At 39.2% G+C, this 13,579-nt stretch overlaps 1 protein-coding gene across 3 annotated transcripts in view; it reads left to right on the forward strand.

Annotated features, from left to right (window-relative positions):
- SLC7A6 (solute carrier family 7 member 6) overlaps positions 1–13,579 on the forward strand; it is a 26,896-nt gene continuing 13,317 nt past the window's right edge. Inside the window, exons 1-4 of one of the 3 annotated variants that reach the window (XM_030955751.1) lie at positions 1–234; positions 5,857–6,418; positions 10,243–10,368; positions 12,104–12,248. In XM_030955751.1, the coding sequence (XP_030811611.1) occupies positions 226–234; positions 5,857–6,418; positions 10,243–10,368; positions 12,104–12,248 (842 nt within the window). In that variant the 5' untranslated portion in view covers positions 1–225. Of the gene's footprint in view, positions 235–373; positions 465–5,856; positions 6,419–10,242; positions 10,369–12,103; positions 12,249–13,579 lie in introns of those variants that run through there. The other 2 variants (XM_030955754.1, XM_030955752.1) reach the window with 2 other exon arrangements.

The following is a 13,579-nucleotide window of genomic DNA, read 5'->3' on the forward strand; positions in this document are numbered from 1 at the left end:
CCCCCGCGGGGAAGGGGGAGCCTGGTCCCCCGCTCCGGCTGCGGCGGGGGAGGCGATCGCGGCTCCCCTCACCCACCGGTAGCGGAGGGGCCGACGCGAACTCCGCGGGGCGGGGGGGAGCTCCGGCCCGGCAAACACTTCCCTGCGCACCAGCGGGTGCCGGAGGGTCCCGCGCAACCCCCGCGGAGCCGGTGGGCGCCTTGCGGCTTCTCCCTCGGGGCGACCATGCGGGAGGTAGCGGATTTCTGCCGGGGAAGGGCGAGGAGGAGACGGAGGAGGCGACGGAGGCGGTGACGGAGGCGGCGGGGCCGGGGCGGCGGGGCGGCGCGGCGGCGACGGCGATGCCGGCGCGGGGGGGCGGGGTTGAGGGGCCGCCATCGCGTGTCGGGTGGCAACGGGCGGGGAGCATCCCGAGACAGCTCCGCGGGAGCGGAGGTAACGCGGTTCCGGCCAGCACGCCCCGGGTGAGGTTTTGGCTTCTTTTCCCGCTTTCCTTCAGCTCCCTTCACTTGAGGGAAGGCGGGCAGGGAGCGGCCTCAGTGCAGGGGCTGCGGCGGCAGCGCCTGCCCTGCGGAGCATCTGGGGCGGCGGCTTTGGCGATCCGGGCTGCCGAAGTGTGCGGTGGGAGCCGGATGAATGCCGTGTGTGTTTCTGTACTGTCCTTAAAGGGCGCCCCGACTCTGACAGCCCCCGTCTGAGGCGAGTGCCTGCAGCTACTTCCTCCCCGGGGCTGTGTGAACCTCGCTAATTTTATAAGGATAAAGAGGGCCACCACCGCTTGTGGGGAGCGGAGCGGCCTCCGAGGGTGGCGATGACACCTCGGGAAATGCCACCCCTGCTGCAGGAGCCCTCAGGCCGGCGGCCACAGCCCTGGGGTCACGCTTATGGCGACTCGAGGGTGGCTTTGTCAAGCCACGTGTTCCTGTAGTGCCTTTGGTGATGGGTGCAGAGAGCCGGCACACCTTTTCTTGCAGACGTTTAGTAGTGATTTTGGTTGTTTTGTGTTTTTAAACGGAGGGTATTAACTACAATCTGATCAGGTGCCACCTAAAGAGTACACATGGGTGTAGCGTGTGTCTTTTGGCGTTATTTTTCCTCCTTTGAAGAGGTTTCCGCTTTTCTGCCCCAGCATGAAAAATAGTGAAAAAAAGGTGAATTACTTTAACAAACTCTACGATTGTTCCTTCTGTCTTTACCTGGGGCTTATTGTATAAATTTCACCAGATGTTCCTCTCACTGCAGCAGCCTCGTGCAGTCCCAGCCTAAATCAAGACTGATCAAAGTCCCTGTTGTGAGCTTCTGATTTTTTCCTTGGAAGTATGAAAATAATTAAAAATACGAAAAATATGAAAATATTACTTAATTACCATACTGATAAACTATCAAGTGAAAAGACTGTCATAGTCCTTTTTTTACATGATAAAAATACCTTGTCCTTTTTTTTTTAAAGGATGTTACAACCAATTCTATTTGATCAAATGTTTATTGGTAGGATTTCTTTTTTATTGTGCTAAAGATGGTGTGTTTGTATTTGCAAGCATAAAATACTTGGTTGAACAAATCTTTACAGTGGGAATTGTTTTTGTTGCACGGGCTTCCTGTCTGTTAAGTGTATATATGGTAGGGCAGTGATTCTTCTCTCAGCAGAAAAAGAAAAACATGTCCTAGACAAACTCTAAGCCTTTCCCATGTAAATGTTCAGACTGTGAGGTGCCTAAATATATACAGTGCAATGAATAAGCATTTGCTCTGTTGGAGCTTTACTCCCTGAAGACTTTGATGCTGTTTGCTTGTATAGAGTAATCTTGAATATTGCTTATGGGGCCAGTCATTGTGTTCAGGAATAGTAGTCTTACATCTGGTATATGTGAGCAGCCAATGTAAAGCTGTGTTACTGTGGGAGTTGTTTTATGCAATCAAGAGCTAAGGAAGACAGAATCAAGAGCACCAGAAATCTTTGCTAATGACCAGGTATTGTATAAAAGCACAGCAAACACAGTAAGCTTTTAGCAGTTTGATACTTCACCTTGGTCATTAAATCACTTGCAGGTTCATCCCAGGTCAAACAACTAACGGGTCTTCTGCTCAGCGGGAGAAAGGGGATCTTGGCAGATGGTTCCTCTTTCCCTCCCCTTGAAGGAGGGCCACCCTGTAATGCAGTGTTAGTACACTGCTAATTGCATGTTAACCTTCATCTGCTCCTCGGGTACCTGGCTGCAGTGTGCTAGGCCTCACCAGAAGATACATTTTTGGTGAAACAGTGAAGCGATCCTAGTTTCAGGTCACTCTGCCCTGGTTTCATACCATAGCTTTCGATACCAACAGCAGAGTCATTTCAGTAAAAAAAAAATCTACATATATCAGCAAAAAGATTCCTCACAGCTGCAGTGATCAGCAAAAAAAAAAAAGAAAAAAAGAGTTGAAGACACTGTGTTGCACAAGGGTGAGCGATGAGGAAATCTGTGTTGGTTAGCTTGTGTGGAGGCAGAACTCTGTGTTAACCATAGCACTCCTGTGGTCTCCCGTTGGAGATTGTTCTGAAAGTATTTTTAGCTGCTGTATATTAGGATTATTGTATGTTAGAAGATGTATACTATTTGTCTCTGGTTCTCCTCCTCCAAGCCTCTTTTCTGTTTCCACTGAAATAATTATCTTGGGACAGAATAATGGATTTTGATACATGTGTTTTTTCTCTGACATAGCTTCAGTTTTCTGTAGTCTCTGCTTTGCCTCTTTCTTGGTAAGTTTTTTCCAAGTGGTCAAAGTTGCAGATTCTAATTCCACTTAAAATTAAGTGAAGTACTTGAGAGAAAAACCTGCCAACAGTTTTGATTTTGTCCGAGGTGGTGGTAAGGCAAACAAGCAATTCTGCCCTAAAGGCTTTAAAAGGCATATAAAACAAACAAGACTAGGGAGGAGAATGAAGTATCAAATCTCCATTGAGCTGCTGTACACACCCTCAGGCAAATCCTAGTTTCCAAAATTGGGAATAACAAAAGAGACAAAACTGGAAGAAAAGAGTCTAGGTTGAGAGATACTGCGATTGCTCTTTCCTGGGTGGAGATAGTAGGGCAAGAAACAGTCAAGGTCGTGGGTAACAAAACTGTATAGAACTGCAGTCATGTGCTGCTGGTTGAGGTGGATGCATTTGAAGGGTGACTGAATCTGCAGTTGCAAGTAATTAAATGCACCTCTGAACTCCAGACCATGAGGTAAATCAATCATGGTTACTCTGTGCAAAACTGGCTATAAATTAACACACCAGGTTTAAATGGGATTTGAATTATTAATTGACTTAAATCATCAAAATGCCTGAGTATTCCAAGTAATGTGGATGCTGCTGATGAATTTGTACTTTGGAAGGTGTTTAGGAGGAAACAGAAATGATGCTTAGGATACGTGAGCAAGAAACCCTAAAGCTGTGTAGTTACCACCAAAATGGTGTTTTACATTCATGATCAGTTCTTAACATATTTATGCAGTTTTGTCCTTTGGCTGTAAGAGCTGAAAAGAACATGGCATGTTTTCAAATGGCAGCTGGATGTCATAATAATAGCTGTAGTATTCTTGTTTCTTCTGCTGACATTTGTTCAGGGTGAATTGCCTTCTAAAAAACATTTGCAACTAGTGTCCTGTCCCGAGTTCTTTTCATGGAAATTAAAAGACTCGGTTTGGAGTTGAATTATATTTTTATGGGTCACAAGTGTTTTTTTAAATCCAGTTCTTACAGCCAAATTAGTCATGAAAACATCTTTGATTATTTGTTCTGCTGTTTTGCAGAACTTTCTGATGATTGCACCATATCTATAATTGCTTAATGATTATATGCATTTACAGATAATAACTTCCTCTTGTAAAGCAAACAAATAATCTTGTGAATTTATAGAGCACATATATTTTTGAAAACTTTGGTCTACTAGACCACTAACGCAAAGTCAGGCTATAAGTGGTTGCAGATGAATTTGGCACAAGGTAGATGGAAGAATAAATAACAAGAGAAACAGGTAACAACTGCTGCGATCAATTTACTTTGCTTTTCCTTTGCAGTTTTGCTGACACTCATCTGTAGCAACTGTGGGGATGCCTCTCTTCTAGTTAATTTTGTTGGTGGAGGTGCCTCATTATAATAGTCAAGCTTTTAAGTTCTGAAATGGCAGTGATTAGTTTCTAGAAGTTTGAAAAAAAATTGTTTGATTATAAGTGTGAAATTTGATGTCTTCTGATGTATCTGTGATATTTGATGTTGACTCATATAAATGATAAAATGTGTATTTAGTAATTAAGCATCTTTAACGTGTTTATTTGGAGTATTGAGGGGAAAATAAACCAGAAGGCATCCAACTAAACAGATTGAGGGTCTCACTTTGCATTATTTAAAAGAACACACTCTCTAAAGATTAATGAGTTGAAGATGAATGATGTAATATTTTTCAATAAAAAATTTGTACTCCATTTCAGTAGAAGTTACTTCTGTAATTGATTGAAAAGAATCTTTGTAATTTTCACATCTTCATTCTAGTTTAGGGATGTCTGGTCAGATTCTCTGTGCTTTAGTATACAGGTGTTGGCATTATCACAGAGGAGGAGTATTCTCTCCAAAAAGGTGTGCCTGCAAGAGCTTGTATGTTCATATGTACTAGATACACATGTAGTTTGGGTGACTGCATGTTGACCTTTCAAAATTCCCATATTCAGGTTTTTTGTTGTCACAGTTGACAAGTTTATTGTTGCATTTAGAAAACCTTTTGTAAAATTAGTGTTACCCCCAAAGAAGCATAAAATCTACACCACACTAGATAAGCTGGTCATTGACGCAGATTTATTCTAATTGACACAGATTTTCATTTTTTTTCCTATTCTATAGTAAATAGCTGAAATATACACTAAAGATTTAATCAGGGACAGGAGAAACGAATAGTTATGAGAATAATTCTGGTAGATATGTAAAGCTTGTTTTTTCATGCAGCTAATAAGGTATTGATCTTGTGTAAAATGGGTCTTATTCAGAATTATCAATGTCTTCTTGAGCTGACTGATTTTATTAGCAGTAACTGGCTTTTGGAAGGTATGGGAGCATTTTCTGGAGACTTCAGAAGAAGGGGGCTCTTTTCCAGTCAGTCAGTTCTGAAGCAGAGGAAAAAAAGTGGATTTCTGTGTCCTTATATACAGATAATACAACTGCTAATGGAGGGATTTGGATTGAAACTACTGTGAGTTTTTATATACAGACTGTACTTTTAGATAGGTGAGTGATGAGGCAGTGAGATCTGGATAAAGAGTTCTGCAGAGGGAGGGAAGAGCTTGGTGTCAGTCAGAGGTTAAGGCTTGGATCAAGGGCACAGTGGAGTGAATAGCTCTGCCTGTGGCCCTCAGCAATTGATAACATGTTGCTGGATCCCTCATAAATTACCTGTGTAGGCACAGTACTTGCATTGGTAGTTTTAGTGTTGCAATGCATCTGTGCTCATGCTTACAACTTCCATCTTGGTCTTGTGGTGCTTCCTTATCTATAACATCTCACTGCTCTTCTTTCTGGTATTTCTTCTGGTCTTCTCAAGATAGGAGACCTTTAATTCTGTCCTTCCTACAGTTTTGTTTGTTTGTAGCAGTTTTGGTAGCAGTTCCTCTTTCATTCTAAGTTATATAGGAATTTGTCTCTTGGTTTGTCTGGGTTGGTTCTGCTGTTTAACTGCGCATGAATTTGAATTTGTGTAAAAAGAACCAAACATGAAGCAACAAAAGGAAATATCTTAATTTATATTTGTAAATCATTGGGTAAAAAGGTGGAAAGAAGATTTTGCAAGAAACTCCTGGGATAAAAAAAAAATAATTTCAGCTGTCTATATTTTGTTTTAGATTGTGATTTGGAGTCGTGGAGAATTCAGTCTTTCCACAATGGCAGAAAGGACAGATTATACAAAATCACAAATTTCACTGGCTGAATACAGGCCCGTCAAGAAATCAAAAAGGACAGATCGAAGTCGAAAACGGGATGGAGACCAAACTACATTGCAACTGAAGAAAGAAATATCTTTAATAAATGGGATAAGCCTCATAGTAGGCAACATGATTGGTTCAGGTATCTTTGTCTCGCCCAAAGGAGTTCTCATCTACAGCAAATCTTATGGATTGTCTTTAATAATTTGGGCAGTTGGAGGGATATTTTCAGTCTTTGGAGCTCTCTGCTATGCTGAACTTGGAACCACTATTACTAAGTCAGGAGCCAGCTATGCATATATCTTGGAGTCTTTTGGGAGCTTCATTGCTTTTATTCGTTTGTGGACCTCACTCCTGATTGTTGAACCAACTAGTCAGGCAATCATTGCCATCACCTTTGCTAACTACATAGTCCAGCCTTTCTTCCCTTCTTGTGACCCTCCATATGTGGCTTGTCGTCTCATAGCAGCTGCTTGTGAATGTAAGTATTTATTGAAATTTACTATGGTAAGTTTTTATCCAGGGTACGTTTTATTAAAACATCTTACCCACACTCAGAGTTGGTGCATAATGGATGTGCAATGGTTTGAGTTACAGTGGGGAAAAGAACAATTCCAGCCAGAGAAACTTGCAGGTGTTAGTCAGTGATGGACCATTTTCTCATTTGGAAGCAGAACAAGGTGTTGAACTCTTCCAGGCTTACTTACCTGGCAAAAATGGGGGTAAAAATTGTTTTCTCTTGAGAGAGGTATTTTAAATCAGACCTTGGGGTACTCTTGGTGTGGTCTTAAGAACTACTGTAGAATAGCTCTTATGCTATAAATTCTGATGTATTTTGGTTTGCAATAATTTCTCAATAGTTACATGGTTCGGTTAGTACTCTGGTTTCAAAAAATCATTCATTCAAGATTATTCTTTATACTTGGGTTTAACTGTATGATCAGTAGAGCAGTATGTGTGGTAAAGCTGTTTGGAAAAGTGGAAATTTTGTATGTACATAAAATTGAAATATTTGTATTCATATAATCAGCTCTGTTAGTCAATACAGAGGAACAGCTGCCCACACCGTTCTGCTGTATCAAAAGAATGAAACTGTATGATTGAATTGTGTGTCTTATTTAATTTTAGGTGTTTCCTATTAAAAGTGTTTATATACATATTTTACATTTCCAGTAAACAGTGAAAACTGTATTTCAGCAAGTGTGTAGGACAATGCTTTGTGATGTACTGATCCATAGCTGTGTACTCTGGAGCCTGTTACCTGTATTGACATGATTTTGTATCAAAATGCTATCACAGAACTTGGACTCTCTTACTGCCAACAATATGCTCTAAGGATATGTGCTGCTTCTAGCTGGTTCCTGTTTGAGGCTTTTTTTTTGGAAGAGCTCTAATGTTCTTATTGTCTATAAAGGATAAAGAAAGGGAAATGACAGAGCATGTACTTTGGATATTTGATCTCTGTAATTGGTTATGATGATTGCAGCTTCCCCTTCCTTTTTGTTATTTTTTACTGCTGTGGAAGCATTAATTGAGGACCAGGTAGGGGGGAAAATAATCACAAACTTTTTCCAGGAAGTCTGTCCATTTAATCAGTTCTGTTCCCTCCTTCTTGCAAATGAGTGAAGGGCCTGTAGTGTCATGTTCACATTCCTTAAACAGGTATTGTCCCAAGGTACCTTGGCACAAATTGAGGAGTGTGGGACAATCTGCTCTTCCATTTAAGGTATCCCCTCACTCTGAGGGCAGTTAGCCCTTATAAAAAGGAGTTGGTTAAAAAGCAATAAATTAAGACAAAGTGATTAAATTATTATATAGTAGGTATAGACAAACACTGTGATGTCCTCTACATATGCCGATAATCACGAGGATTTAACACGTCTTTTTTTAGTGGAGACACATGACAGCAGGATCACTCTCAGGCAAGTGGAACAATTTACTTTAACAGTCTGTTTTATGGTTTAAATGCTTGTTCTGCCCTGCTCTGAGTGTCAGTGCTCTACAGCTTCATTTAGCTGTTAAAGCTTAGACTTCTCCTTGTCTTGGCACTGCTCAGGTTGTTTGTCACATCCCTAGCTCTGGATATGATTAATCCCTTAATAATGAAGCAGCTGGGAGTGGAAGTCTGCACATTGGTTAGGTGCAGATTGTATGTGAGACTGGGTGGGTTTGTTGAGGGATTTACTTTTAGTTTTGTTTGTTGGGGTTTTTTTATTTTTTATCTAGTAATAGCAATACTAGAGCTAGTGTGAGAACAGTCTTTGTGTTATACAGCTTTACTTTGACAATCATTTTGGCAGTGGGGTGTCATCTGGTGCTACAGAACTAAACTTGATAGTTCTCAGAAGCCCTAAGTGGCTAAACAATAATTAAATTGAAGAAAACAGTATTTTTAGCAAAAGAGAAGTGTTGCTTATTTAGAATATTGATAACCTTTCTTTTTTTTTCCCTTATAAGGTATCAGAGTATCATTTCACCTGAAGTAGAGACCAAGCCCTAACTCAATAATTAATCCCAATGAAAGTTGCTTTAAAAAATGGCAGAAATAAATCCAGCAAGCAAATACTCCAATCCCTAATGCTGAAGAGCAGAGACTGAGCAGAGTTGTTTTTTTTCCTGAAGGCTCTTTGGGAGCTTCAGCAGTCCTGACTTTTGAAATTTGATACGACTGGGTTGTTTTTCCCTCCTCATCTTGCCACACTCAGTTGAAGCTCATCCAGCTTGTCCAGACTGTGTAACATACTAGTGCTGTACTTATCTGATTATTACCTTTCTTTTGTTAGCTTCTAAAAGTTACTGTTTTCAATTTGGTAGCTGTGCTAAGGTCATTTTTATCTCAATAGTATCATGGTATTCTTGGATTATGGGAAAGGAAATAATATATCACATCTTCTTATATAATTTTTATTTACTGCTACCTTACTCCTGAAACAATCAAGTTTTATTTACATGCATATTTAAAAGTACAAGAAGATTCTATGGAGATAAAAAGTACAGTAGTATATAAACATTTTTTCACTAGCTAGAGAGAAGACTGAGATTTGGGAGAAACACTATTTCCAATACAGAAGTTTCAATTATGTAGTAATAATTTAGCTATGAAAAATATGTACCAAATTAGGATTTTGTTGAATAAAGAATCCTGAAGATACTGAATCCTATTTAATAGGAGTTCAGGCAAAGGTTGCCCGGCTCTCCACTCCAGAGAAAGGTAATGAATGCATAAGCAAAATGTTGAGAGTCATGAGAACTGTCTTGGGGAAGTTGATCATGTGAGTAAGTTTAGTCAGCAACTACAAACTATTTGTGAGATCTGAAAGTCTCATTTCAAGTTTCATTGCAACCTTATGAAATTGGTCTGACTAATTTATTTTGGGATAGAGGACTAAAGGCGTTTGGAATACTCATTACTTCCTGCCATTTTGTAAAAATGCAGACTACTGTTGTATTAGCTGTAAGGCTGATGCCCTTTAGAGCCACAGAATGGTTTAGGTTGGAAGGGACCTTGAAGATCATCTCATGCCAACTTCCTGCCATGGGCAGGGGCACCTTCTACTATCACAGGTTGCTCCAAGCCCCATCTAAGCTGGCCTTGAACACTTCCAGGAATGGGGCACCCCCAGCTTCTCTTGGCAACCTGTGCCAGTGCTTCATGACCCTCACATGGAGCAAGTTCCTCATGACACCTACTCTAATCCAATCCAATCCAATCTAATCTACCTTCCTTCTGGTAAAGCCATTACCCCTTGTCCTCTCAGTACATGCCCTTGTAAAATCGGTATGTTCTCTCTCCATAATACAGTTCAGTAGAACTGGGAAAGAGTATTGAATCACCTGTAAGCATACTCAGCATTGCAGCTACTCCATGGATGTTGAACTCAACCTAATGATGAAGCATAAAGAAACCTTTTCAAACACTCTTTTAATATGTTTGCCCGAAGGAATTTCTAGATAATCTTTCATTTATTACAATATTGGTACATTGAATTTAATTATTTCATGTAGCAGTTTCTTTAGTTTCAGGGTAGTTGCAGAGTACAGTTGATGAGAGGTAACATTAGGAAAATCGGCAGAAAACAGGAAGATATTTCCTTCCACTGTTGAAACAGTGTTTAAAACATCTGTTTCCTGCTGTTTGTTGGAACCAGTGTGTTTTCAGTACCAGTGTATTTGGCTTAGTTTAACCTAAGTAATAGTATAGCAAGTCAGTGCATATTTAGATGACAATTAAAACCTTTGAAAAGGGACTTAAACTGAGCATTGCTCAAATAGTCTTTTAATTTTTCTTTTTTCTTCCTTCCCTAGGTCTTTTAACATTTATAAATTGTGCCTATGTTAAGTGGGGCACACGTGTGCAGGATATATTTACTTATGCTAAAGTCGCTGCTCTTATCGCCATCATCATCGCTGGACTTGTTCAAATCTGCCAGGGTAAGCTTGTAAAATTGTAGCAAAGGTTTGTGCTTATCAATTAAGCTGAGTGACTGATCTAAGGACTGTGAACTACCTCTGTATGTTTTATGAAATTCCTCAGTAAAAAAAGTGTAATACAGCCACCTTGAAGATACCCATAATATCAATGTTAAGCATTATCATGATACTGTATCATGGGATATCCATCTTATCTCAGTTGACTTTGAACTTGGTAAAAGAAGATAATTGACTGCTCAGCAATGTTGTGTTATTTACAGCCTGCAATACAGAATTAAAAAGGAACTGCAATACACAGAGACAGCAAAATACAGTGGGAGTGGTGAAAGTTACAAATTTCTCTAAGGAACATCCCTACTTTACAGTGAGATCAATTGAATATTTTTTTTTTTACAAAATGAATCTGTGGCCTGAAAGTGTCTGAATTTAAGGCACAAATGTGCTAAGAATATGTAGGTAGACTTGTGAAGCTACAGCTCTGTTTTTGCTCAAAGCCTGAGTTCTGTTATAGCTGTTGAGAATTAGAAAGTGTGTGTGTTGGGCATTGTGCCTTCAAGTTAAGAGAAATTCTGAACTTAGCTTTGTTCTTAGCCCTTCCTTTGGGAACAATTTGTTGGCGTGTGAGCTTAAGAAAATTACCATGTGTTCAAAGCTGCCATAAAGGGCTGTCTTTCCTTGGCAATCTGACAGTTTATGTCCTTTGCTCTAACTGGTTATTGTTGAAAGTTCATGAGCAAGATAATTACTGTGAACCAATCAAGAATATGCATATGTGAGCACCATAGTCCTTAGCACATCTGCCCATCCCTTGTTTCATAGATACCAAGCTTGTTCACATCTGATTTCTTTGACATTGTCTCCATTTTCTGTTCCTAAGTCAGCAGTTACTCCACCTATGTCTGTGCCAAGAGAGTAGCAATGTCTGATTGGGATAAAAAATAGAAAAGAAAAATAAGTAAAGATATTTTAGAGGCTTCAAATGTTACAGTTTTAATGGAGTCTAAACACTTCAGGATGCATAGTATAGGGCACGTTTTGAAGTTGCACAATAACTTGCCTTTCTGTTTTTGGTGGTTTTGTGTGTGTTTATATATAGAGAGAGTCTTAATATTAAACTGTGATTGATGAACTTGTCTTGACTTGCTTACAGTCAAAAGATGGCATAAGTTTTCACAAGTACTGGTCCAAAAACCACATATACACTTTAGCTTAGGAAAATTTTATCTTAACAGGAATACTTTATTCTCTGTTAATTTTTCTCAGTTTTCTATTATTAGTAGTAAAACCTTAAACATCCCTGTAGGTGTTTGTGTTTGTCGTAGTTATCTAAGTCAGTTGTAATCTTTGTTTTCTGCATAGGCAAAATGTTTGAAAATTTAAAAGGATAAAGAAGAATTGAGTGGGTTATAAACCCCCACACTTAACCTGAGTACTGTCATTGCCAATTGTTTATATCTTAGTCTGAACTTAATGTTCCTGAACTTCTTGAGCTACTGTGGACAAACCAGGTGTTTAGTTGTAGAACAGTATCATACACACAGAATAATTCATAGTAATTTGAAATGCCATGCTTATTCTCATAACTAAAACTTGGAGTAGAATTGGAAAAACGTTCTTAATAAGCAGATTTGAAGGGATTAGGGTTTCTGAGGTGTTTTTGTAATTGTGTGGCACATGGAAAATATTACTTATTGTATTTTATTATCCTATTTTTCATTGCATCTTTTCCACATAGGACACACAGGGCACTTTAAGAACTCTTTTGAGGGATCCTCTATTGATATTGGAGAAATCTCCCTTGCATTATATTCCGCCTTGTTTTCTTACTCTGGTTGGGATACGCTCAATTATGTAACAGAAGAAATCAAAAACCCAGAAAGGTAAATGATTTGAGCTTTCTAAATGTGGATGGTCCCAGGTTGGTGGGTTTGTGGCTGTTATTCACTAACAAATTCTGAGCTTATACAGAAATGAGTGGAACTGCTGTACTGGTGAGGCTGTGGATGGCCAAGGGCAAAGATTTACTAAACTCCATTAAAAGTGAACAACAAATTAAAAAACAAGAACAATTAAGTGTAGATGGTTGCAGGAGGCTGTATTCAGTGCTAGACAACCTTCAGTTCAAGATGTTGTTACAATTTATTATAATAGGTGTCATTGTTGCAGTGGCACGTAAATGTTGTCTGTGTTTACCTGTGCAATCAATCTGATTTCATATTTAAGAATATTCATATTTTCCATTAATTTATACTCTAAAAGTGTGACTGGCTAATCTTGCCCAGTTGTGAGTCTGTAAGCAGACACCTTTATGTAGAATAGATTCCCTTTGATAATTTTTGCATCCAGATTGCTACAGCTGAATGATAAAGAAGAATGAGATTTTTTTTTTAGTTCTTCTGACTGATTTCGACATTTGCAGTTTATTCCCTTCTGTGTTGGATGTTGAGTTTTATGCTGGGCATTCACCTAACCAGGAAAGCTATCTATTAAAATAGTGGATAAGTACTTTAAAGAAAACCTAGCTATTTTTAGTTAGATTGAATTCCAGATTTACAGTTTGTTTCTTTAAATCCTCTTGCAAAGCTTTGATACACATATTCGGAAGACACACATTTTGTATTTTCATCAGTCATTTGGTCCTTCAAATAATGGGTTTTTTTCTGCTGAAAACTTCTTTTTTGAGTATTGTTGCAATGCCTTTTCTTTTTAAGTTAGTATAGTGTACTCTGTTATCAGTTTGATAGCTCTTCTATTAGATGCATTGTTTTGAAAAACAGTTTTTCTCACAGGATATTTAGCTGATGAAAATTTCTTCATCATCATTTGCTCTAGATAGGCATCAGTGTCTAATACAACCTTCATTCTTGGTAGAATGGTAGCTGGTAAAGTGAACATCAAATTTCAGCTTTCTGCATTGACAGTTATTGGCAATCATGAGCTATTTCAGACTTTACAAAATTACTACAAGAATTACATATTTTTCATGTTCACTTGATTGGTAGTGCCTTCATGCTTGTCCACCCAAAAGTTGCAATGCACAAATTACGTTTGACATCATCCCTTGGCGTTAATCTTGGATGATGCAAAGTCCTTAAAATGCTATTTCAGATTTTTGTTACATTGTGTAATATTTCTGAATTAAATTCACAGTTTTTTGCTTCTTTTTCTTCTCTGTGCTGGGATTCATGGGTCTCTTACTGTGAGTGTGCAA

This window comes from Camarhynchus parvulus, chromosome 11 (assembly GCF_901933205.1).
Source record: "Camarhynchus parvulus chromosome 11, STF_HiC, whole genome shotgun sequence".
Classification (NCBI taxonomy): Eukaryota; Metazoa; Chordata; class Aves; order Passeriformes; family Thraupidae; genus Camarhynchus; species Camarhynchus parvulus.